General features: G+C 41.9%; 2 protein-coding genes across 3 annotated transcripts in view; both read right to left on the bottom strand.

Annotated features, from left to right (window-relative positions):
- LOC138962038 (dynein axonemal heavy chain 5-like) overlaps positions 1-1968 on the bottom strand; it is a 115296-nt gene extending 113328 nt beyond the window's left edge. The window contains exon 1 of the mRNA XM_070333735.1: positions 1892-1968. The gene's annotated coding sequence lies outside the window, so the exon portion shown is untranslated. The remainder of the gene's footprint in view (positions 1-1891) is intronic.
- Positions 1969-9451: 7483 nt separating this feature from the next.
- Positions 9452-27719, bottom strand: part of LOC138962139 (dynein axonemal heavy chain 5-like) — a 116093-nt gene continuing 97825 nt past the window's right edge. Inside the window, exons 63-67 of one of the 2 annotated variants that reach the window (XM_070333859.1) lie at positions 25120-25392; positions 21798-22060; positions 19978-20347; positions 15879-16031; positions 9452-11569 (exon numbers count right to left, since the gene is read on the bottom strand). In XM_070333859.1, the coding sequence (XP_070189960.1) occupies positions 11186-11569; positions 15879-16031; positions 19978-20347; positions 21798-22060; positions 25120-25392 (1443 nt within the window). In that variant the 3' untranslated portion in view covers positions 9452-11185. Of the gene's footprint in view, positions 11570-15878; positions 16032-19977; positions 20348-21797; positions 22061-22623; positions 22689-25119; positions 25393-27719 lie in introns of those variants that run through there. The other variant, XM_070333867.1, reaches the window with a different exon arrangement.

Here is a 27719-nt window from a genome sequence, read left to right on the forward strand (position 1 = left end):
GAAAAATGAGGGTGCGACAGTGCCGCCTCAACTTTTACAAAAAGCCGGATATGATGTCATCAAAGACGTTTATCGAAAAAAAGAAAAAAAAAATGTCTGGGGATATCATACCCACGAACTCTCATGTAAAATTTCATAAAGATCGGTCCAGTAGTTTGGTCTGAATCGCTCTACACACACACACACACACACCGTCACACGCACAGACACACACAGACACACACAGACACACACACACACACACACACACACACACACATATACACCACACCCTCGTCTCGATTCCCCCCTCTACGTTAAAACATTTAGTCAAAACTTGACTAAATGTAAAAAAGCGTGGCCTTGTTGAATCAGTTTCCTTCGTCACATACACCGAGCTCTGAATTCCGTTAGGAATGAGCAAATCAGATTAATCAGTGATGTTCAGAAACGTAGTTTGCTCACTGGAAAAAAACACCCAAATAGTAGACAACACAGTAACAAATTTTTTTTTTAAATTGAATTTAATTCAACACAGACATGAATCTCTTACTTAGGAGAAATCTCCGCAAGACCTATTCATACCGAGTAGTATAAAAAAAAATATGGGAAAACACACTTTTCGTTGACAACAACTACGTTTTCCAAGAGGCAACTGGTTTACCGTGATATTCTGTTGATTATTCAACTAATCGGCACGAACGTTATAATCCACATAATCTCAAACACAAACATTTAACAACATTTTAGCATGTGCTTTGTTTATTCTATTCATTTGATTATGAATTCGTTCATTTATGATATTATTGGTCGAGATTTTTATCCTTCAAATTCCTTGATCACCAAATCAATATTCTCTAGCACACAAATAAAAGTCGGACTGCCGTTGGAACTTAAGAATTAATATTAGATGGGTTCAGGGCAGGACCAAATGAGTTGTAAGGGGGGGGGGGTTCCTCCTTTTTGGGGGGGCAAATCAGCGAAGTGGCGAAGCCACAAGCGCGCGCCTGCAAAGCAGGCGTGCGAACTAGGGGGGTCCGGGGGCATGCTCCCCCAGAAAATTTTTGAAAAACGGTTAAAATCTGTGCAATCTGGTGCATTCTGGGCCTTTTTCTCATCGGATTTCACATTGAATAAAATTTGTTAGAGACACACACAAAATTTATTTAAAAAACAAACAAAAAAAACCCCACTCAAAGCAAGGTACATGCTTTTTCCAGGGGTGGGGTTCCGGAACCCCTGGAACCCCCCCCCCCCCCCCCTGGGTCCGGCCCTGGGGTTTAACACCTTTACTGTCTATCACATAAAGAGCAGTTTCGTACAGAATGTATGTTTAAATGTACACGGCGAAAGCAGAAATAAAGTCAGCAAACGTCCAATTTCATGCACTAAAACACGTCGTACAATGACATTTATCGCGAGGAATAAAAAGATCACTGGTGTTGTCCAACTAGACAAAATAACACTACCCATAATGGGTGACTGGCTGTTTATAGGAATGAAATCCAAAAATACGAAAAGAAATTAAGAGCGCATTTTAGAGTAGTATAACATAACTTGACATGAAGATAAGAAAAGAAGGCCACGCAAAGAAACAGCGAACTGAATGCGGCAAAGGCCAGGTTTTGAACAGACACAAACTGGCCTAGAGGGTAACCAAGACACACAATAAATACCCAATAAAATAAATTAATAAAAATTAATAAACAAGCGAACTGACGGAATTCCTGAAGCCGTACTCACCACAAACTACAAACGATCTTCAAAACTTCAAAACCAGGACATCGTGAAACCAGAAAACGGACATTCACAAAAAATCAATAACCGAAAACTCAATCCGACAACGGTGAACTCTCTACAACTCAGGCATGCCACACACAAAAATTACAATAGAGTCTTGGTTCGCACTTACCTCTAGCAGCAGACACTGTCTGCACAATTCACACAGCGAACACCTCTGTGACCGAACGTAACATGGTCCAACACAACAGTGCCAGTGTGATCTTTCAAATCACAACCCTGGGTGTACAGGGTATGTCGTTCTAGCCACAGGCACTCACAATCGATACGCGCTTTGATAACCCTGAATACACTTTTTTTAATAAGAATCGGGGTCAGTGATTGTTCACTAAAAAAACATATCTGTAATAAGCTTCTACAAAAGAATGAACATAACAAAGAATAGACTATTAGGTGCTGCACAGTTATCGACACTACTCCTGTTTAGAAATGCAGAGTTCGTACAATTCCCTTTTCAATCAATTTCATTCTACGATCGATTTTGTAGAGGCTCATCATAGATATTTAGTGGTTGTATATATTCTTCTATCACAGATATCTAGTTTTATTCTTTAGTACGAACCCTGCATTTCTAAACAGAATTATTGTAAAACATTGTACAGCACCGCTTCTTTGTTGAGCTTATTTGTGTGTAGAGGCCCTGCACTTAAGAACAAGATTGATGTCAGTGGTTGTACGGAGCCTATTCTTTTATGGGATGAATCAAGTCTGTACTTCAGTAGTTCTATCCTCGTAGTTAGTCAAACAGGACTACACGTGTTGTAAACGAGTCAAGACCCTGCCGGACTCTTATGACAATTTTGAGTGTGGTTTCAGTGGTTTTAGCGAAGCTACTTGTGTTGGGGCACAATATAACAATTTATTACCAATTCAGTGCCCCATATGGCTTTTTAACCAATCAGGACGCATTCTAGGTGACCCTCTAAATGTTATAACGTTCAGGCAGGGACCCTTTTTGTTTATCACGCTAAAAAATTAACAAGACAAAGTAAAAATGTAATTCAACACTAATATCTAAAAAATACCGAAAAGCGAGTTTTGTCGGTGGGTGCGTAACGGAACAGCAAGGCACTGCCCATCGTCTGAGTGTGCAATGCCATCTAAATGATCAAAGTTCGGAAAAATCAAGTGAAATTGCGCCACTCGCTTTACATCAAATGTATCTTTACGTCATTTCCCATCCGTCTGGAGTCGGTTCTAAATCTGTCGCTCTCTGTTCAACGAGAAAAAGCGATTGTTGTGTGTCAAAGGCATTTGACCTGTGAATATTCATCACGTCAGGTGTGTTACTCTGATTGGCTGACTCGGGTCACGAGAATTCTTTGACTGACAGGCATAATAAGGTTGAAGCGCTCAAGTTCCCATTGCGGCTGTTCTGTCTAATTCGCGGAGTTGCTTCGAAATTTCTTTTGGTCGAATTAAACGGTAATAAAACCGTTATTTCTAATATGCTGACTGTTAGCAAATGATAACAGACATGTCTCACAAACGATATCAGCATTCGCCTAAAAGGCTCATGCTTGATATCTTTTTTCTCGACATGTCTTGTTATCATTTGCTAACAGTCAGCATATTAGAAATAACTCATAATAACAAGACGGTGATATGGCCGACGTTTGCTGAAGAGGTATGCACATGCACGAGGCTTGGTTTGGACTGATCTTGACTGATTGGTTGGGAATGGGGGGGGGGGGGGGGGAGAGAGTGGCTTTGTGGATAGGGGTGAGGGGTGAGGGTTCACGCATAATTTTGTCAAGGTTGAGATTTCTATAACATTGACACATTAAAATACTAAGAAGACGAACAGCACCAGCGGAAAAGTACACACACACACACACACACACACACACACACACAAACACACACACAAGCACACAAACATACACACACACACACACACATACACACTAACACACACACACACACACACATACACCAAACATACACACAAACACACACACACACACACGCACACACACACACACACACAAACACAAACACACACACACACGCACACACACGTACACAGCCATACACACAACACCTCAACTTTCAATCAGTGAAATCGATGTAAACGTCGATCCCATATTAGAGCAGCACTACTCGGAAAAGCGTTTACTTCAGGCGCCTGTGATCGGGATTATCGGGGCGAAACAAAAGACAAACAAGATTTCATATATTGTTTTGACACACGTCCTTCGCTTTGCTTTGTGTGAGTGAACAGGTGTATACGTACCCTAGATGATCTGAATAAAGGTAATTGAGGTCTTGACTGAGTGACCGGTGCCTCACAATAAGCCTTACTGATCTTGTGTAGTGGGAAACAAAATATTGATCACCATGGTGCGAAGCGTACAGAATTGAATTGAATTGAACTTTATTTAACAAGGATTAAGATTTAAGGCTACGCCTTTTCTTACAATCTGTCCTTGGGACGCACAGACACACAATGATAAAATTGAAAAATTAAAAATTAAAAAGTTAAAAAGTCAGAAAACTTCAGCACGTGATGATAAAGATGACGATGATGATTATGATGGTGATGAAGATGAGGCATGAAGAGCATACATATGTGGTTATTCATGAAATCAAATGCATACTATGCAAGTAATTATAAGTACAAGCTGGTAGCAATCGAACATGTAGTCTCACAGAGACTGAGAGTGCGGACTGTCACTCAAAGATTACGTTCATTGCCTTTCCTACACAAATGTCACTCTGAGATTTAGTTCATTACCTCCCCTCCATCTTCTTTTCCAGCCTTGCCCGTGTTCGTTCCGTCAGTGTTGCTTTTGCTTTTTATATTTAGTCAAGTTTTGACTAAATATTTTAACATCGAGGGGGAATCGAAACGAGGGTCGTGGTGTATGTGCGTGTGTGTGTCTGTCTGTCTGTGTGTGTGTGTGTGTGTAGAGCGATTCAGACTAAACTACTGGACCGATCTTTATGACATTTGACATGAGAGTTCCTGGGTATGAAATCCCCGAACGTTTTTTTCATTTTTTTGATAAATGTCTTTGATGACGTCATATCCGGCTTTTCGTGAAAGTTGAGGCGGCACTGTCACGCCCTCATTTTTCAACCAAATTGGTTGAAATTTTGGTCAAGTAATCTTCGACAAAGCCCGGACTTCGGTATTGCATTTCAGCTTGGTGGCTTAAAAATTAATTAATGACTTTGGTCATTAAAAATCTGAAAATTGTAAAAAAAAAATACAAATTTATAAAACGATCCAAATTTACGTTCATCTTATTTTCCATCATTTTCTGATTCCAAAAACATATAAATATGTTATATTTGGATTAAAAACAAGCTCTGAAAATTAAATATATAAAAATTATTATCAAAATTAAATTGTCGAAATCAATTTAAAAACACTTTCATCTTATTCCTTGTCGGTTCCTGATTCCAAAAACATATAGATATGATATGTTTGGATTAAAAACACGCTCAGAAAGTTAAAACAAAGAGAGGTACAGAAAAGCGTGCTATCCTTCTTAGCGCAACTACTACCCCGCTCTTCTTGTCAATTTCACTGCCTTTGCCATGAGCGGTGGACTGACGATGCTACGAGTATACGGTCTTGCTGAAAAATGGCATTGCGTTCAGTTTCATTCTGTGAGTTCGACAGCTACTTGACTAAATATTGTATTTTCGCCTTACGCCACTTGTTGTTGTTTTGTCTGTTACCTGAGAGGGCCCCAAAGGGTTTAAAATCGTGATCGTGATTGGCGTTTTTTGACCTTTCTGTGACCGTGATTGCCGAAATTTCCATTTCTGTGATCGTGATGGGACTTTGCCCGTGATCCGTGATGACAAAAAAATCAAGTCTCGTGATCGTGATCGTGATTTGTTTTCGTGATCGTGATTGGCATTATTGCAAAGCATTTTATTTTCAACGTACATTTTGCCCGTGATCCGTGAAAAAATCAAGGTAACTGTGATCGTGAAAGCTAAAATTTCCCTTCCCGTGATCGTGATGATACCCTCCCTTTGGGGCCCTTACCTGATGACGCTTTTATAAGCGAACATTCGTATCATTGTGCTGTCCTGGTATCGGCGAGTACAGAATTCTGTTGTTTTTCAGCTGTGTTCATCTCACCACAGTCACTTTGTTATTTAGATTTCATTACCTTCCGTTTACATATGTCAGTCAAAGATCGTATCTATTATTTTCTGTTAAAACAAGAGGCGAAGCCATCAAGGCTCACGTAAGAAATCGACAAACAGTAACACAAACTCAATCACTCCGTCACACACACACACACACACACACACACACACACACACACACACACACACACACACACACACACACACACACACACACACACACACACACACACACACACACACACAGAGAAAGAGCATAGGTGAAACTGTGCAAGAAAGCGAGACACTAGATCTAGATCTGTCTGTCTGCATGTAGCCTACTTACAGGGACACGACTGCCAACTAGTCTCGGCGCGCTCAAAATAATAATGACCGAGACTTTCAGTACTTCCTTCGCGTGACGTCTAACCCTCTTACGTCATAATGTGACGTCAATGTAATGTGACGTCTTCAAATGTTAGAGTTTCTACCACAGACATACACACGCACATACGCACGCACGCACGCACGCACAGACAGACAAAGTTACGATCGCATAGGCTACACTTACGTGAGCCAAAAATGATATTGGTCGAGTCCGTAGGCCAATGTTCTCACCATCGTTGAATAGAGAATACTACACGGATTGCTTTACATGTCATATAAGATTTACACGAGTTGTTGTTTTAAATGTTGAAATGCGAGGGAAAGCTTTAGTTATCTAATGGGCGGTCTCTCTCACGTATGTAGGATCAAATACTGATGTATTCTTTGATCTGTTGGCATGTCCAGTGACTTTGTACAGGTGATGAGTTATTGGTTTGAAGTAGACAAAAGTAATCGGTTAAATTAATATATTCTGCGTGGTGATGACCGATCATTATGATCAGCAGTGATCCAAATTGGTCTTGTACCTCCGTGGTTACGTCCTCACATATCAGCTTAATACATGCTTCAACCGGAATGCTTGATTAAAAAATGTTCTGAAGACGCTGTACAACGGGTGTGAATTAAAACGGTGTTAATGTAATATGCTTACATAGATAACAAAGTCACCTTCTGTGCAGCAAATGTCCCCGCCAGTGTTAAGCTCAGTTATTTTACTCTCAACAAGAACATTCTGTTCAAGCGTACCATTTCTTTCCTTTGTGCGTATTGAAAAGTGCCTTTTGAATGCATTCATAACGATTCGCTGCGACTACGCCTACTCATTTGTGACTTGTTGCTATTACACTTGCTGTTGATTGTGGCAACCGAGTCAAATGTTAACAAAACTATCTACACATTACAGTATGTGAATTTAATTGTGGAAGTCCCCTTTACTAAGTTTGACCATAGCAAATACACCGCCTGCTTACAGACACATACACACACACACTACACACACACATACACACACACACTACACACACACACATACACACACACACTACACACACACACACACACACATACACACACACACACACACACACACACGGGCACTGAAGGCTCATGTGGTGCTAAAACAGGTATTTTTTTCATTTCCCACTCAAAGGTTACTTCAATGAAGGAGTACACATAACAACAGGCTTTATTTTGATTTTGTCTATTTATTTTTTCTGAGACAGACTGAAAGAAAAGGGTAGCTTTAGAGCTAGACGTCCGTACATCCTTCAGTCCGGTCGTCTGAATGCGTGCTGGCATCGGTGAACAAATACCTAGCTCCCTCGAAATGTTATCAAGCAAACAGCAACTGGTGAGTACCTCCGTTGTTTGAGAACTTGAAATCGCTGCCAGTTTTCCCGAGTTAGGGACGAAGTATCGAGAACGTTTGTACATTAATCAATTTGCAAGAGAAACTGTACAACCTGTAGAGATAAAACGGCGCAGTATCTTGCACTCTTGGAGTCGGTCGCATTATCAACGTCCGTCTGACTGCTGGCATTCAGCTGTTCAACCATAGAACTGTGTGTGTTCTAAAGTCTGCTCTTCACTTTCAACTTTCAGAAACTTGCTTGCTGAAGTTATATCGTGTGTCCGAGTTTAGTTCAACGAATACCTGTGAGTTGTGAAGTCTGCTCTTACCTTTCAGTTTGTCAAAACATGCCCTCTGCAGTTATGTCTTGTCTTTTGTTCAACAATAAAAGTAAGAACCCTTAAGTATGCCCTTCAGCCTGTACTTAACTGGGCCAAGTCGACTAAGCGAAGTATACGTCGCGAAGTTGGCCGCACGAAGCTTTGGCACTGCGTTTTCGGTAAAAAAAATTAAAAAAAAGACTTCGGGCTCAATCAAGGACAAAGGACCGCCTTTACCTTTCAACAGAACAAAAATTGCCCATCGAAGTTAATATATTCAGACTATATTTATTGTATCTTTTGTTCAACAATTAATATAGAAATGAGAGTCCTGAAGTCTCCCCTAACTCTCAACATTACCAACCATGCTCACTGAAGTTTTGCCTTGTGTCATTTCAGATGTGCCTAAAACTTGAGTCCATGGGCAGGATTGCAATTTTTGGGAAAAAAACATTCTCTGGGGACTGAACGTTACTTTTCACTCGTACAGTCCAATTCTATGGTATTACTTACTTGACTTGGTCTTGACGTAGACTCCGAGGTTGTGTTTGTTTGTGTTATGCTTGAGGTGTTCTCTTATCGTTGTTGATGTTTAGACAATAATGATTCTTTCACTGTCTGGTTGAATTGTTGATGTTTTGACAATAATGATTCTTTCACTGTCTGGTTGAATTGCTGATGTTTAGACAATAATGATTCTTTCAGTCTGGTTGAATTGCTGATGTTTTGAAAATAATGATTCTTTCACTGTCTGGTTGAATTGTTGATGTTTAGACAATAATGATTCTTTCACTGTCTGGTTGAATTGTTGATGTTTAGACAATAATGATTCTTTCACTGTCTGGTTGACTTGCTGATGTTTTGACAATAATGATTCTTTCACTGTCTGGTTGAATTGCTGATGTTTTGACAATAATGATTCTTTCACTGTCTGGTTGAATTGCTGATGTTTAGACAATAATGATTCTTTCACTGTCTGGTTGACTTGCTGATGTTTTGACAATAATGATTCTTTCACTGTCTGGTTGAATTGCTGATGTTTTGACAATAATGATTCTTTCAGTCTGGTTGACTTGATGTTTTGACAATAATGATTTTTTCAGTCTGTTTGACTTGCTGATGTTTTGACAATAATGAGTCTTTCAGTCTGTTTGACTTGCTGATGTTTTGACAATAATGAGTCTTTCAGTCTGTTTGACTTTCTGTTTTGACAATAATGATTCTTTTAGTGTCTGTTTGACTCTATTGAACACTGGACTAATTGGTGGATCTAAGGGTAAGTATGCTGGATAAAACTTTCGATGCAACATGTGCAAATGTACTGTCCACAATCTTGTTTTCATGTTGTTCCGATTGGTGTAGTAAATGGTATTGGATGTTCATAATTTTCATGTGCATGTTCTCACTCGCACACTCGCACACACACACACACACACACACACACACACACACACACACACACACACACACACACACACACCAAGAGATAAATAAAATAAACACACCAGAGAGAGAGAGAGGCTAAAGCATCGAAGCGAAATTTATTTCGGATTGTTTTTCAAGTTTACAAAACCATAGTTCATTCTTCCTCTATTTCTAAATAAAGGTAAATCTTGTAAGTGGAGAAATATCACAGCATTTTTATCACAGTAAAAATACAGCAAAAATATCGTCTTCTGGCCAAGCCTTATGTAATTGTCAATGAAGGTATATTTGTCACCTCGGGAGTTTTTTTGTTCTTTTCTAAATATTATTCAAAATACTTTCGTTCAGTGCTTGCAGGTTGACACCGGTTTACGGCAATGTGAACTCATTCCTTTCAGTCGATATGATTTATCTTGCTGGCTTGTGAATTAATTAGGTATTAATACAGATTCAGTGAATACAAACTAGAAACGCACATTCCACAGGACTCGCGTAGCGGTAGGTCGTCGGGTTGTCACGTGACGTTTTTCTTTTTTTCTCTGTTTACCCTGCCTGCAGGCACACACATAAATATTCTATCTTTCAGCGATGGGCTGATTGATGTAGCGGTTAGAACACATGCCTCCCAATGCAGGCGAGCAGACCAGGCTCGATTGCTGTGGTTGGGTTTGAGAAGTGTGTGAAAGAGTTAACGGATGCTGCTTTTGGCAAAAAGAATAAACCAAAATCACAGTATTTAGGCTAAGAAGCATTGCACTGAAAGGCGTCGAGCAGTCGAAATGGAGAAAAAAATGTACATATTCAAAATTAACCTCAATATGAAACAGAGAACTTATTGTATCAAAGCAAGAGGAAGATATTATTAGCACTTGAACGTAACTCTAAAAATAAACCTTTTGATTCACACAAATATATAAGCAAAGTAATAGTAGAAGAAATCTGTATTGCGGAGAAAGAAAACTAAATTTAAGTTGACAACAGTTTCAAAAGTCTGAAGTAGGGATACCATATATATATCATTATATGAACAAATCCTGGGTTCGAGACAGTAGAAAACTGAAGAGAATTTATAATATAGACATCGTAAAATTAAACCTATTCTTAAGAATGAGAGCTGAAACAATGAGAGACAAAGAATAGAGTGTACCAAACTTACGAGCCGAAGAAAAAGAAGCCGCTTATTAAAAAAAGAAAGAAAAGGTGAAGCTCAGAAGTACCTGACATAAACTCGTGAGCCCAAGTAAAAAACAAGTCGCGTAAGGCGAAATAACAACATTTAGTCAAGCTGTCGAACTCACAGAATGAAACTGAACGCACTGCTTTTTTCACCAAGACCACATACTCGTAGTTTCGTCAGTCCACCGCTCGTGGCAAAGGCAGTGAAATCGACAAGCCATGCAGAATAGTGCAGTAGTGGTCGCGCTGAGCAGGATAGCACGCTTTTCTGTATGTCTATTCTTTTTAGCTTACTGAGTTTGTTTTTAATCCAAACATATCATATGTTTGTGGAATCAGGGACCGACAAGGAATAAGACAGACAGACAGACAGACAGACAGACAGACAGACAGACAGACAGACAGACAGACAGACAGATACACCACGACCCTCGTCTCGATTCCCCCTCGATGTTAAAACATTTAGTCAAAACTTGACTAAATGTAAAAAAGAAACAAAGAAAGAAAATAAAGGCAAAGGAATAGACAGCTAAAATCGTAAGCCGCTGAGCCAAAATAAAAACTAAAATCCAAGGAGTACACAACACAAGGAGCAGATCCAACTGAAGCAGTGGCCCAGGAGAGACAAGAGCGATGCCTGGCCTGGCGAGAGGGTCTACTTGATGTCACAGAGAAGAGCCACGCCCCGCAGGATCCAGTGGTCAGGGTGCTGGGTGCTCTTGAGGGTGACGGTGGAGATGTAGGTGAGGTCCGTGCGACGAGGCTTCTTGTAGATGGGGCAGACGTAGAGGCGGGGGTCGCTGACCACCGTGTCCTTGGCGTAGATGTGGATGACCGGCATCACCTCGAACAGCACCTTGTTCTTGGACTCGATCAGCTTGCTGCTGCGGCGGTCCCAGCCGGCGCCTTCCAGGTACAGGCCATAGACGTACACGCCTTCTGACGGTGCGTGGTTGATGTCGTCCTTCAGGTTTTTGGTGACGTCGTTCTGCATGATGACGTTGTCCAGGGCCCATCCCTTGTGAGCGCGGGTCACCTCCTGAACAAGAAGCATTCACACAGGATGAAGGATGTTCCCCGCCCGTAAAGAAAAACAAGTCGCGTAAGGCGAAAATACAACATTTAGTCAAGTAGCTGTCGAACTCACAGAATGAAACTGAACGCAATGCAACGCAGCAAGACCGTATACTCGTAGCATCGTCAGTCCACCGCTCACGGCAAAGGCAGTGAAATTGACAAGAAGAGCGGGGGAGTAGTTGCGCTGAGAAGGATAGCACGCTCTTCTGTACCTCTCTTCGTTTTAACTTTCTGAGCGTGTTTTTAATCCAAACATATTATATCTATATGTTTTTGGAATCAGGAACCGACAAGGAATAAGATGAAAGTGTTTTTAAATTGATTTCAAAAATTTAATTTTGATAATAATTTTTATATATTTAATTTTCAGAGCTTGTTTTTAATCCAAATATAACATATTTATATGTTTTTTGGAATCAGGAAATGATGAAGAATAAGATGAACGTAAATTTGGATCGTTTAATAAAAAATTTTCTTTTTTACAATTTTCAGATTTTTAATGACCAAAGTCATTAATTAATTTTTAAGCCACCAAGCTGAAATGCAATACCGAAGCCCGGGCTTTGTCGAACATTACTTGACCAAAATTTCAACCAATTTGGTTGAAAAATGAGGGCGTGACAGTGCCGCCTCAACTTTCACGAAAACCCGGATATGACGTCATCAAAGACATTAATCAAAAAAATGGAAAAAAACGTATGGGGATTTCATACCCAGGAACTCTCATGTCAAATTTCATAAAGATCGGTCCAGTAGTTTAGTCTGAATCGCTCTACACACACACACAGACAGACACACACACACACACACACGCACGCACGCACATACACCACGACCCTCGTCTCGATTCCCCCCTCTACGTTAAAACATTTAGTCAAAACTTGACTAAATGTAACAAGTCGCGATCGCGTAAGGCGAAATTACTACATTTAGTCAAGCTGACGAACTCACGGGATGAAACTGAACACACTGTATTTTTTCACCAAGACAGTACAGCTTCGTCAATCCCCGCGTGAAGGAAATCGCTCACATCCCACGTGCAAAACGTAGTGATATTGACACGCCAGATTAGCGCGGTAGCGTATTGTGCTAAGCAGGAAAGCGCGCTTTTCTGTATTCTTGTTAACTTTCTGAGCTTGTTTTGAATACAACCTATCATATCTATATGTTTTTGGAATCCGGAAATGATAAAGAATAAGATGAAATCATTTTTGGATCGATATCTTAAATTTTAATCGGAAGACTAATTAATCTATTTTCGTTAATTGTGATCACATTTTAAGAGTAAACATGACATATGTATATATTTTTAGATTCAGAATGTGATGAAGAATACGATGCAATCAATTATAAATCTGTTTGCAAAAAATTGATTTTAATGACAACTTTAATGAGCAAACTCATTAATTAATTTGTAAGCCTCCAAGTTGAAATGCAATACCAAGGTCCGGGCTTCGTCGAAGATTACTTGACCAAAATTTCAACCAATTTGGTTAAAAAATGAGAGCGTGACAGTGCCGCCTCAACTTTCACGAAAAGCCGGATATGACGTCATCAAAGACATTCATCAAACAAGAAGAGCAAACGCTCGATCGAGTCACTTTCGCAGTTCTGAATATTATATGAGGCATCAGATGGACAGGAAGAAATTGCTATTCACAACACAATGAGTCACGTTCACATAAAATTTGAGCCCGGTCACTTTTATAGTTTCCGAGAAAAGCCCAACGTTAAGTTGTGTGTTGCCGAACAGAAAAGGCTAGTTATCTCCCTTGTTTTTCTGATAACGTTCGTAAAAGGCTACAGATGTAAATACTTTGATGTAAAGAATAATCCTACAAAGTTTCAATCACATCCGATGAACTTTGTCAAAGATATAAAATGTCTAATTTTTCCTTTGACGCTGACCTGTGACCTTGAAAAAGGTCAAAGGTCAACGAAACCATCGTTAAAGTGTAGAGGTCATTGGAGGTCACGACTAAACAAAATATGAGCCCGATCGCTTTGATAGTTTCCGAGAAAATTTTGTCAAAGATATAAAATGTCTAATTTTTCCTTTGACGCTGACCTGTGACCTTGAAAAAGGTCAAAGGTCAACGAAACCATCGTTAAAGTGTAGAGGTCATTAGAGGTCACGACTAAACAAAATATGAGCCCGATCGCTTTGATAGTTTCCGAGAAAAGTCCAACGTTAAGGTGGTGTCTACGGACGGCCGGCCGGACGGCCGGCCGGACGGCCGGTCGGCCGGCCGGACAGACTAACACTGACCGATTACATAGAGTCACTTTTTCTCAAGTGACTCAAAAATAATAAACTTGACATCTAAATCTTCTTTTTCTGTGATCGAGGGTTGCAACTCCGTGCACTCGTTTATGTCAGTCTGTTTTTGGTTATTGATTGGTTGGTTGGTTATGGTGTTTTATCGTCTCTTCAGCTGATATTGCTATTCGAGACCGATGTAGCTTTGGTCATTGCAGCTCCAAGAGATGTGGATGTGAACATTCATGAGATGGATTTCCATAATAGAATTTGCTGCCAACCCTGTTGGATTGGCGTTTCGGCAGTTGTCTCTTAAACCAAAAAGTAAGAAGGAAGAAAACAAGGAAACGGAAAACTGCCCAAACGTATTAGTCAACATTTCTAAAGCCTGAGATTATTTGAGCAAAATCGACTTCGCGAAGTCTGATTCACGAAGCTCTCGCACTGAATTGTCGGTAAGGCCCGCCCTTTTGTTAACCCGTGATTTGTAAAAATGTAAAAACATTTTACAAATCACGTCGAACCTAAAACCGCAATTTGTAAAAATGTAAAAATGTAAAAATATCGCATTCCACAAAGTAATGCATGCCTTTTATTATTATTAATATTTGTTGTTGTAGAGCCTCTACGCTGAGTGGTGGGGGTGGTTTTAGATCCACATACCATTTTGGTGCAATCCATTCGCAAAATAGGGATAGCGGCGAAATGGGATGACGGCAAAATGGCATGGCGACAAAATGGAATGTGGCGCTAGTGGTATGACACGGTGGTAAAATGACACTTGGCCTGTGAAATGTCGCAAAAATGGGATGGGGCGAAATGGGATAACGGCGAAACGTGATTGCGCCAAAATGGGAAGTGGAGCAAATGGTACATGACATGGTGGTAAAATGACACTTGGCCTGTGAAATGTCGCGAAATGGGATGGGGGCGAAATGGACCAACAGCGAAACGGGATTGCGCCAAAAGGGGATGTGGAGCTAATGGTACATGAAAGAACTTCACTGGCTTCCTGTATCTGAACGTATTAGGTATAAAGCTGCCTGCTTCTGCTACAATATCATCTCTGAATCGGCACCTGCCTATCTTTCTGAACTGGTCTCCCTCTACACTCCCTCTCGCACCCTTCGTTCTTCTGATGATGCTCGACTTCTCCGTCAAGGTCGCTTTAAACGCAAGGCTCATGGCTTCCGCACGTTTTCGTACTATGGACCTCAGTTATGGAATTCACTCCCCTTTCAATTACGTCACTCTCCATCCATTCCATCTTTTAAGTCCAATTTGAAAACTCACTTGTTCCAACAACACTACGGATAGTTCCTTAGTATAGAGTCTGGGGATGTGAGATGTGCATGATGTGTTGTTTGAATCTGACAGTGATTGTATGATTTTTGTATACATGTATTGTTGTCACGCGCTTTGAACTTCTGATAAGGCGCTTTATAAATTCCCGTTATTATTATTATTTATATTATTATATTATGACATGGTGGTAAAATGACACTTGGCCTGAGAAATTTCGCGAAAATGGGATAGGGGTGAAAAAGAAATGGGATAACGGCGAAACGGGACTAATAGATCCCTTGACTTTGGGGTAGCGTGACTCTGTTACTGCTAGATTTCCACTGGGAGGAAGCGACCCAAATTTCCTAGCGATGGGACAAACAAGTAATTACTTTTTTTTTTTTAATAGATCCCTTCACTTTGGATATGATAAGTTAAATATCGGGCGCATTTAAGTGATTTGTAAAACATTTTACTTTTTTACAAATCGCGGGTTAACACCTTTTCTTAATTGAACCCGGAGTCGACTTCGCGAATTCTTTCTGAAGCCAATTTTGGGCTTAATTAAGAAAGGCATTAAAACGTAATCTGAGTGAGAACAACAGTTTACTGGACTATCGAGGAAACATTCAATAATCACAGTAACTGATTGGTAAATGTGATGCTTATTTCAATGGAACATGAAAGATAGCTGATGAGAACAGCAAGATACACCCTAAGATCTCACCTGTCTCATGGCAGTGAGGAACCCTTGGGGGTTGAAGAAGCCTGTCATCCAGAAGACATTAGGTCGGCCCCCAAAGCACCAGACGTGGAACTGTGCGTTCCGGTCAATCAGCTCCGTGAACCAGAAGCCCAGAGTGCTGGAGGCCCACGAAATCTACAGTAGTAAACAGGACAACGAGTAATTGTAAATTCACCTTGTCTTCATTCTGTATTTGTCTCACCTTCTTCTTCTTATTATTCTGCGTTCGTGGGCTGAAACTCCCACGTACACTACGTGTATGACCGTTTTTACCCCGCCATTTAGGCAGCCATACGCCGATTTCGGCCGGGGGAATTTGTCTTACAAAACGCATGCAGATGAGAACTATTTGGCAAAACAGCAAACCGGATGTGGCTTCAACTTTTTCTTTCTTTTTTTCTCTTTCTTTTTTAGTAAATGTTAAGGGGCTTATTGTCCGTCAGGTCTTAATTGCCTATATTGGACATGAATTGGTTTATACGATTTGAGTTGTTACGCCCTCACGGTTTTTGATGTATGCGTGTTTAGGTGGGATCAGGCATCTGCACTTATGGTAGAATGACCAAGATCTTTAACGTGCCATTGTGGTGACACGGGGGTGGGAGATGGATACCGTCTCTGGGTCTGCACATAAAGTTGACCCGTGTCCGTCCCGGCCCGGATTCGAACCAGCGACCTTTTGATCACAAGTCCAGTGCTCTACCACCTGAGCTACCCGGGCCCCCCTTTCTTTTTTACACTCAATCAATGAAACAAGAAGGGCAAAGCCCATACGACTCACATGCTTGACCTTGACCTTTACATGACCTTGACCTTCAGGGTCAAGGTCAAATAACTAAACCTAGCAATGACATCATACACTAAGAACTGCTTTACACATTTTTCCTACCAAAATACATGTGACCCAAGGTCAAGGTCATCCAAGGTCATGCAACACAAAGCTGTTAATTCAAGACATAGGAAGTACAATGGTGCTTATTGGCTCTTTCTACCATGAGATATGGTCACTTTTAGTGGTTCACTACCTTATTTTGGTCACATTTCATAAGGGTCAAAGTGACCTTGACCTTGATCATATGTGACCAAATCTGTCTCATGATGAAAGCATAACATGTGCCCCACATAATTTTTAAGTTTAAAACAGTTATCTTCCATAGTTCAGGGTCAAGGTCACTTCAAAATATGTATACAATCCTACTTTGAAGAGCTCCTGTGACCTTGACCTTGAAGCAAGGTAAACCAAACTGGTAACAAAAGATGGGGCTTACTTTGCCCTATATATCATATATAGGTGAGGTATTCAATCTCAAAAACTTCAGAGAAAATGGGAACAAGAAGAGCAAACGCTCGATCGAGTCACTTTCGCAGTTCTGAATATTATATGAGGCATCAGATGGACAGGAAGAAATTGCTATTCACAACACAATGAGTCACGTTCACATAAAATTTGAGCCCGGTCACTTTTATAGTTTCCGAGAAAAGCCCAACGTTAAGTTGTGTGTTGCCGAACAGAAAAGGCTAGTTATCTCCCTTGTTTTTCTGATAACGTTCGTAAAAGGCTACAGATGTAAATACTTTGATGTAAAGAATAATCCTACAAAGTTTCAATCACATCCGATGAACTTTGTCAAAGATATAAAATGTCTAATTTTTCCTTTGACGCTGACCTGTGACCTTGAAAAAGGTCAAAGGTCAACGAAACCATCGTTAAAGTGTAGAGGTCATTGGAGGTCACGACTAAACAAAATATGAGCCCGATCGCTTTGATAGTTTCCGAGAAAAGTCCAACGTTAAGGTGGTGTCTACGGACGGCCGGCCGGACGGCCGGCCGGACAGACTAACACTGACCGATTACATAGAGTCACTTTTTCTCAAGTGACTCAAAAATGGGAAAAATAGCTGTTTTTTAGACAACATTTATGGCCCCTGCGACCTTGACCTTGAAGCAAGGTCAAGATGCTATGTATGTTTTTGGGGCCTTGTCATCATACACCATCTTGCCAAATTTGGTACTGATAGACTGAATAGTGTCCAAGAAATATCCAACGTTAAAGTTTTCCGGACGGACGTCCGGACGGACGGGGGGGGACGGACGGACGGACGACTCGGGTGAGTACATAGACTCACTTTTGCTTCGCATGTGAGTCAAAAATAACGAACTCCATGCTGACGAAATGCATACATATCTAGCAGAACCCCACTTGACGTGAGAAACGTATCTGGAGTCACTTTGACTTCACCCAGTTAGCACGCATTCAGTGAATTGCTGGTGGTTGCTGCGCTGACGAAAGGCATACGTAGCTGAAATAGAATATCACTTGAAACGCAGTGTAGCTCTGGCTTCGCGCAGCTTTCAAGAAGTGATGGTCCCCATGCCGATGCATATAATGCAGGCCTGAAAGTGGCGAGTATTTTACTCGCCATGGCAAGTAAAAACATGTAAATGGCAAGTAGAAATGTTTATCTACTCGCCAAATGCGAGTAAAGTTGCTGAAACAAATGGTTGGTTTGGCGAGTAAAAATACTAAAATTTGCTCTCTGGTTAGTAAAATTATAAGTACTAGCCAAAGGCCAGTACACCATTTTGTGGACTTTTAGCGCTGGAATGCAACAAAGTGATTCTCTCACGATGCTTACTGAAATACAACCTCAAGGTTCCGAAGTCTATGGTAAACAGCATGAAGTAATAACTTTATCTTTAACCAGGCCTTGGGAATGCGAGCGTTACGCAACCATGGTTCTCAGGGCAATGGCAAGTTTCAATAGACATTTTCTGGACATGACTCTCTCAGGATTTACAAGCGGAAGGGAGTTGCGCTCTGTTAACAAAACCTCGGACAACCGAGAAACACATGATCAAACCGTAAACACATGGTAGACCAGTTAAAACAACGATCGTACCAAATAAGTGACTCCGATGTGAATTTTATGCAGCATCAGCTCGATAAGACCCCATTTCTTTCAAACATATACACATCGCAGCTAACGATTTGTTGCGGAAACGCTGGATCGTTTGCCCCGAGTGTAAGCGACAACGTGTTTTGTCTGAGGTCACGCGAGTTTTGCTTGAGGCCGAGGTCACGGCAGCGTGGGAAACTGACAGGCGTGCTTAGCGATCGCTGCATTGATCGTGGCTCTGATGTGCAGATTTTTGAAAGAAAAAGTCATCAGATCGATTGGACACTGCATACACATTAGTCAGTTATTCGCTGCGATCGTGGCTTTAACTGGTCGACCATGCGTTTCCTGTTCAATGTACAAGGTTTTGGTTAGTGATGCGCAACTCTTCAACAACGCTTGCAAATCTTGACAGAGTTATTTTTAAAGCAACTCCTGGGGACGCCATCTTCGTACGCGCAGTGGAAAGGTTATCTAAGTCCACGATAAACATAATGCAACAAGTCTTGGGGACGCTATCTTCGTACGCGCAGTCGAAAGGTTATCTAAGTCGAAGATAAACATAATGCAACAAGTCTTGGGGACGCCATCTTCGTACGCGCAGTCGAAAGGTTATCTAAGTCCATGATAACCATAATGCAATAAGTCTTGGGGACGCCAGCTTCATACGCGCAGTCGAAAGGTTATCCAAGTCCATGATCAACATAGTCATAATGCAACAAATCTTGGGGACGCCAGCTTCATACGCGCAGTGGAAGGTTATCTTAGTACGTACATGATCAACATAACGTAACAAGTCTTGGGAACGCCAGCTTCATACGCGCAGTCGAAAGGTTATCTAAGTCCATGATAAACATAATGCAACAAGTCTTGGGGACGCCATCTTCATACACGCAGTGGAAAGGTTATCTAAGTCCATGATAACCATAATGCAACAAGTCTTGGGGACGCCATCTTTATACAGTTAGTCGAAAGGTTATCTAAGTCCATGATCAACATAATCCAACAAGTCTTGGGGACGCCATCTTCATAAAAGCCGTCGAGAGGGTCTAAACTCGTTGATAAACATCATGCAACAGGCATCCTACCCTAAACCAGCTCTTTGAGATGGCGGATGCGAACGTCGACATGCAGCCGCGATTTTCTCAATTCTGTGATAAACATCATGCAACAGGCATTTCACCTTAGACCAGTTCGTTGGGATGCGAGCGTCGTACATGCAGTCGAGGGCATCCCTGAGGTTCTCGCTCATGATGATGGTGCCGTCGACGGCCAGTTTGAGGTCGGTGAGTGTGTTCCGCACCAGGGTCATAACTTTCTGCATGCGGTCGATCTCCTGACGCAGGAAGATGTTCATGGGCTGCAGGATGCCCATCTTCTGCAGACGTTCCACAACTTCGTGAGGCAGGTAGTCTGGAGGCAGCTTGTCCAGCATGTCGCCTGCCATGCGGTACACCACAGTCTCGCGGGTCTCGCCCCCACCAGCGGCGGCGTCTTTGGGCTGGATGTTCAGGATGGCGTCTAGCACGGTCTGGGCTGTTTTGCTCTGGTACCTGTACACCAGCCACCCATTTACAACACTGACTAAGCAGTCCATTTCTGGCAGAATATCTTGTCCACTTGTCGTTATTTTGTTTTAATACTCCAGGGTGTGTGTGTGTTTCCAGACAAACGCTCGAGCACACGCAATAGAAATTCAGTTCAAGGGCTTATCACACTCAGCAAGCAGCCCAAGACATACATCTAAAAACTTACAGAATAAAGTTCATGCCACACTGAAGAAATGAAGAAAAAACACTACCCCGGGATGAAGAGTAAAAATCTGCGGGGTTACTAGAAACCATCTGACCCGGCTGGCTAGTAACGATTCTGGTCAAATGCAATGTTGGTTGTATTATCTAGTGTCAAAGCTATATAATGATATATAAACACTACAGAGGCAAGAACTTCTGTTGTCTGCAAAAATGCCGCCATGTTCCAGTGAAACGAGAACGAGGCTTCTGTCTTGGACGCGCTACGGCTTGTTTCTACTTTCGCAACTGATGCCGACAAAGGAGAAAAATAAACAGTATTAGAAAGTAAAGAGATAGAACATTCAAGAAACACCGGTGAGTGAATGCTGTTGGCGGGGAGGGGAGTTGTAAATTCGATAGGGAGATTATCGTCACGCTCATAAGATAATTGCCTATGTCATTTTTTAATGTTTGGAGAAAAACGCAAAAAAACTGTCTTTGGTTTCTGAACAATCTGCCTATCTCATTTTAGTTATAAATTGCAGGTGACAGCTGGATAAACGTGAGATAAAGAGCTGACAGCATCATTTTTAATCAGCAAAACTGCATAATAACCCACAAAGAGCATTTGCATACTTTCACATTCTCAAAACAAGTCTTCCTGTATCATAAAGAAAAAGTGCCTAACTCAAGAAACGAGATCGGCAGTTTTGCTTACGTTACCGTGGCAATGGTTTCCGATGGTCTGAGAGTTTGTACTCTCTAACACATGATAGATACCCTCCCAGTAGCTTCCTCTGTAGTTTCACTACATAAATGCCTAACACTGAGATAGGTATTTTTCTCATGAGCGTGACGTTCTATGGTGGGTTTTATTTTGTCAAAATGACGCATTTAAACTTAACTGGAACACCATTGCTCAAGATGGACAATATAAAGTCGCACAAAACAGATTGCTCACAAATCTGAGAGCAACTTGCGGGAAGGACATTACAAAATAGCCAGACAAGACACCATGCAGCTGGAAAAGCTTATTCATTGCTGACCGCAGCCCGGCTGTCTGTCTTTTATTTGTTAAAAGAAATCGGATAGTCATAATCATTAATGTACTGAGCCTGTGACATTTCTGACGGGCTAGTGACTTTCTTGAAGTTACTCGCCCAGTTGGTGAGTTACTTTTTTTTTGAATTTTGCCATCCCCCATAACAATACCTTTTATCATTGCCATATAATCATATGGACACTGTAGGAAGACACTGTAGGAACTCACGTAATGTCAGCATTGGAATGAAGCCCAAACACCTCTGGTGTGTCTGCGTTGGGAAGACTACTGATGTATTCATGGTACTGGTCAATCTTCTGGCACACTGGAATGATGTAGCCCTTGTAGAAGTTGAATGTTGGTAAGAACATGTTCTCCCCGAACCACACACGGCAGAAGGTAGTGAGGAGACGCTTGTCAAAGTCGTCAGTCACACGGCCACCGTACTGGATCTCGCAAAACATGTAGCGCACACAGATCCAGTTCACACCCTGGAAACAAACAATAGTAGTATAATTATGCTCTGTCACACGGCCACCGTACTGGATCTCATTAACATGTAGCACACACAGATCCAATTCACACCCTGGAAACAAACAATGGTGGTATAATTATGCTCTGTCACACGGCCACCGTACTGGATCTCACCGAACATGTAGCGCACACAGATCCAGTTCACACCCTGGAAACAAACAATAGTAGTATAATTATGCTCTGTCACACGGCCACCGTACTGGATCTCATTAACATGTAGCACACAGATCCAATTCACACCCTTGAAACAAACAATAGTAGTATAAGTATGCTCTGTCACACGTCCACCGTACTGAATCTCATTAACATGTAGCACACAGATCCAGTTCACACCCTGGAAACAAACAATATGTTCTGTCACACGGCCACCGTACTGGATCTCATTAACATGTAGCACACAGATCCAATTCACACCGTGGGAACAAACAACGTCATGTCTTGTCACGGCAACCGTACTGGATCTCGCAAAACATGTAGCGCACACAGATCCAGTTCACACCCTGGAAACAAACAATAATGCTCTGTCACACGGCCACCGTACTGGATCTCTCAAAACATGTAGCGCACACAGATCCAGTTCACACCCTGGAAACAAACAATAATGCTCTGTCACACGGCCACCGTACTGGATCTCTCAAAACAATGTAGCGCACACAGTTCCAGTTCACACCCTGGAAACAAACGATAGCAAATCTGTCTCACAGCCACCATATTAGATCACAAGAGACATGTAACGCACACAGATGCAATTTCTCCTTGGAAACAAACAAAAACATATGCCCTGTCACACGGCCACAATACTAGAGCTTGCTAAAGATGTAGCGAACACAGAAGTAGTTTACACCCTGGAAACAAACAAAAACATATGCCCTGTCACACGGCCACAATACTAGAGCTTGCTAAAGATGTAGCGAACACAGAAGTAGTTTACACCCTGGAAACAAACAAAAACATATGCCCTGTCACACGGCCACAATACTAGAGCTTGCTAAAGATGTAGCGAACACAGAAGTAGTTTACACCCTGGAAACAAACAAAAACATATGCCCTGTCACACGGCCACAATACTAGAGCTTGCTAAAGATGTAGCGAACACAGAAGTAGTTTACACCCTGGAAACAAACAAAAACATATGCCCTGTCACACGGCCACAATACTAGAGCTTGCTAAAGATGTAGCGAACACAGAAGTAGTTTACACCCTGGAAACAAACAAAAACATATGCCCTGTCACACGGCCACAATACTAGAGCTTGCTAAAGATGTAGCGAACACAGAAGTAGTTTACACCCTGGAAACAAACAAAAACATATGCCCTGTCACACGGCCACAATACTAGAGCTTGCTAAAGATGTAGCGAACACAGAAGTAGTTTACACCCTGGAAACAAACAAAAACATATGCCCTGTCACACGGCCACAATACTAGAGCTTGCTAAAGATGTAGCGAACACAGAAGTAGTTTACACCCTGGAAACAAACAAAAACATATGCCCTGTCACACGGCCACAATACTAGAGCTTGCTAAAGATGTAGCGAACACAGAAGTAGTTTACACCCTGGAAACAAACAAAAACATATGCCCTGTCACACGGCCACAATACTAGAGCTTGCTAAAGATGTAGCGAACACAGAAGTAGTTTACACCCTGGAAACAAACAAAAACATATGCCCTGTCACACGGCCACAATACTAGAGCTTGCTAAAGATGTAGCGAACACAGAAGTAGTTTACACCCTGGAAACAAACAAAAACATATGCCCCGTCACACGGCCACAATACTAGAGCTTGCTAAAGATGTAGCGAACACAGAAGTAGTTTACACCCTGGAAACAAACAAAAACATATGCCCTGTCACACGGCCACAATACTAGAGCTTGCTAAAGATGTAGCGAACACAGAAGTAGTTTACACCCTGGAAACAAACAAAAACATATGCCCTGTCACACGGCCACAATACTAGAGCTTGCTAAAGATGTAGCGAACACAGAAGTAGTTTACACCTTGGAAACAAACAAAAACATATGCCCTGTCACACGGCCACAATACTAGAGCTTGCTAAAGATGTAGCGAACACAGAAGTAGTTTACACCCTGGAAACATACAATGTCACCACATTGGATCTCAATAAGCATCTAACGCACACAGATCAAACGGGATCAGCTCGTTACTCCCCCGGCTCGTTACTCCCCCGGCTCGTTACTCCCCCTTAGGGTTAGGGTTAGGGTTAGTAACAAGCCGGGGGAGTAACGAGCCGGGAGAGTAATGATACGGGGGAGTAACGAGATGCTCCCGATCAAACAATAGCAAGTGCTCCTTCACACTTCTGTCAATTAGATCCCTGGGGGCCCGGTAGCTCAGTTGGTAGAGCACTGGACATGGATCCTTGGGGTTGGAATCAGGGCTGGGACGGACACGGGTCACCTTTATCTGCAGACTCAGAGACGGTATCCATGTTCCACCCCCGTGTCACTACTATGGCTCGTAGAATACCCAGGTCATTCTGCCTTTAGTGCAGGTGGCTGATAACACCTAAACACACACACACCTGGGTAGCGCGACTCTGTTGCTGCTAGCTTTCAACTGGGAGGAAGCGACCCGAATTTCCCAGCGATGGGACAATACAGTTATGAACATGAAAATGAAATGAAATGAAACAAACATGCAGCACACGCAGATATCCTGGAAACCAACAGGTAACACCAAATTCTCAGACATCTCATCGCTGTTCATGTTGTGGAAAATTGCACTGAATTGAACGAAAATAAAATCGACATAAAAGCTAAGTGAGTAAGACACTGGACAACTCATTTTTGTCAATCTTAGCCACTGAAGAAAGCATGCCACGTAAATCACTGTTTTAAAGAAAGAATACTCACTGAAGAAGACAATTGGGATAGAAAACAAAAAGAAATAGTCTTCCCAATACTTATACAGAGGTAAGCTACATCCGTTACATACATCTACAAAACAGATTTGATTTACATGGCGTTCAGAGGTTACAGATCAATCACCTACCTTCTTGATGTCCATATCATCCAGATGATTCTGCACAAACTGGACGCTGGCATTGTAGTCAGCAGCGTTAAACTCATAGGGGATGTTCCAGCCCAAGGGTCCAAACTTGCGTCGCTCTTGCACTACTGTGTGCATGAAGCCCACTCCGTACAGAATAGGTTTCCACTGCGGTAGGTTGGAGTAGTCCAGGAAATCCTGCGTGATACCTCCGTACGTTCGCTTCAGGCCCGCCTTCACACCCTGAGGAGGCTCGTTGGTAAATTTGATGGAGATCTGTAGTTGTAGAAAGAAAATAGAATTGTCACGATTTAGTGACATGGATTGAGAAAGGAACACTCTGTGGGGTGCCTTTCTCAAATTATGACGAAAAGCGCCTGTGCTTGTACGGGCTATTTTCTGCTGACCGAGCTTAGCACGGTAAATACGTTTTCCTGCACGCCTGGTTGGCATGCGAGGGGTGATATTTTGATACAGGGGTTCCACGTGCGTGATTTTGCTTGCTTGGCAAAATGGACTGTAACTAATCTGGATACGGGACACGTGGAGTCACGTGATGTTTTTTTCAAGGTTGTTTGGGAAAGACATGAGAGGACACTCGAACACAGGGCAGCGACAGAGAAGGATCGTTTTTCCTCCATCCTAAAGTTAGATGGTCTTCTACACTTGTTGACATATTATTTTAAGTCAGAGTGCCGTTCTGCATGGTACAGTAGGGCTTTACGGAACTACAAAGGAGAGAAAACTTTTCGCTGTTACCTGTGCTGGTCAACAAGGTTGACAGGTTTTGATTCTTAGCTGAGCGGGGGATTTTTCCCACGCATAAAGTAATTCAGCAAGAAGGGGATGGCAGTATTTTCGTCGACGGACGGAAGCCATTCAAAAGGGAGCGGATTCGCTTAAAGGAGAGCTACTTACATTAGGCTGTTGAGGTAATAAATCATTATTTAACGCTGTTGACGAGTCTGTGTTTGTGGAATGAAATACTCTCTGTTGTTCTTTCCAGGTTAGCGCATAATTTGCTCTTTGTGACGCTAAAATATCATCTGTATATGGTTTTTGCAGATATGGAGAGAAGGAAGGAAAATGGCTGATTTGTTGTTTTAAAAGTTCGTTTGTGCAGGCCCACGTGCTCGATGAAATATGTAAAGGTGACATGTTTGAAGGTGGAGGGTGAAGGGTTGCGTGGAATGTTTAGTGCACCGATGCTTTTTGTTGCGGCCTACTACTTTCTACGCTACGTGACTGGCCTAGCTACTTATGCTGTAACCGGGTCATCGCTGTTGCTGTCTTGCTGTATGCTGTTACTGCTGCTGGGATAACCGGTGATGCCGTCATCGTCTGCAGGGGTCTTCCGGCAGGCAGTGACGTCACCTAAACGACACCCGTTGTCTTCAGCAGCTGAGTGAGGCGCCTGATTTCCCCACGATTCCCTGCTTCGTTCCACGCCAACCGGCACTCCAATCAACGAAGCAGTAGTGGGGAAGGACTATTTATGGGTCGCCCACTCCGTAACGAAAAGCTAAGTGCACCATGCCATTGCGCCTTTAACCACCAAGTCACCTTGTGTATTTGTGATTATATTTGAGTGGTGACGACGTGGGGTGTGTGACACCTGCTTTAACCAGCACTTTTGCATAACCGGCTATCTTTTCTAGCTATACACGGGATCAGCGTGTTATTATCATTTTCTAAACTTTAACTGGCATTTTTGTCAGTGACCTATATTTTACGTTTTGAACGTAAAACATCTTTTGGAGTGAAGTCTCGAGGGAGGTGGCGAGTTAGTATATAAACAGGCGTCTGAAACTTATACTTTTGTTGATTCTATCTATTTGTATGACTGCGAGAGTGGATCGTGGTGTGGTTAGTTAGTTAGCAGTAACTAACCGTTCATAATCACCTTCTGTGATATATTGAAACGTGACAAGAATATATAACTGTATCTCCGCACTCTTATCCTAAAGTTGAAAGAACTGCACCTCCAGCTTTTTCTTTCCTTAAAGTTGCAATACAGAAGAAATGCATCCCCAAGATTGTTCTCTCAAAGTAAGTTGAAGCGCAGAAGAATTGCATCTCAATAAGTTTTGTGTTTATCTCACAGTTGAAAGAGCATGAAACAACAGTTCCGGTTTCACTGCATGGTGCTGAAAGCTGTCATGTACACAGACAAACAACCAAAGGATTTGGCAAAGAAAGGGTCATCGGTAGGTTGGTAAGGTACCTGCAAGAAGCTGACGATTAATTTTCTTTTTTTTTCTTCTTTTTTTTCTGACGAGTAACTTGTTTGTGTTACTCCGTGGTGACCCAGAGTAATTAATTTGTCACACACAAAGGTGTGACCAAGTAAGACGCTAAAGTAGGTACCGGCCAAAAGTTGATTGGAAGTTTCTATGTTCCTCTGTGGTGACCCAGAGAGAGTCACAGGCACACACCAAAAAAGGTTGTGTCTAAGAAGGACTCTACGGTATGAAGGTTAGGTACAAGTTGATGGAACGGGTTTTCCCGTACCTCCGCGATGACCTAGAGTTAATTTGTAACACACACACAAAAAGTATTTATTATTGTAGTGGAGGAGTGGAAGGGTAGTAGTAGTAGACACA

Source organism: Littorina saxatilis, linkage group LG1, assembly GCF_037325665.1.
Source record: "Littorina saxatilis isolate snail1 linkage group LG1, US_GU_Lsax_2.0, whole genome shotgun sequence".
In the NCBI taxonomy this organism is placed as follows: domain Eukaryota; kingdom Metazoa; phylum Mollusca; class Gastropoda; order Littorinimorpha; family Littorinidae; genus Littorina; species Littorina saxatilis.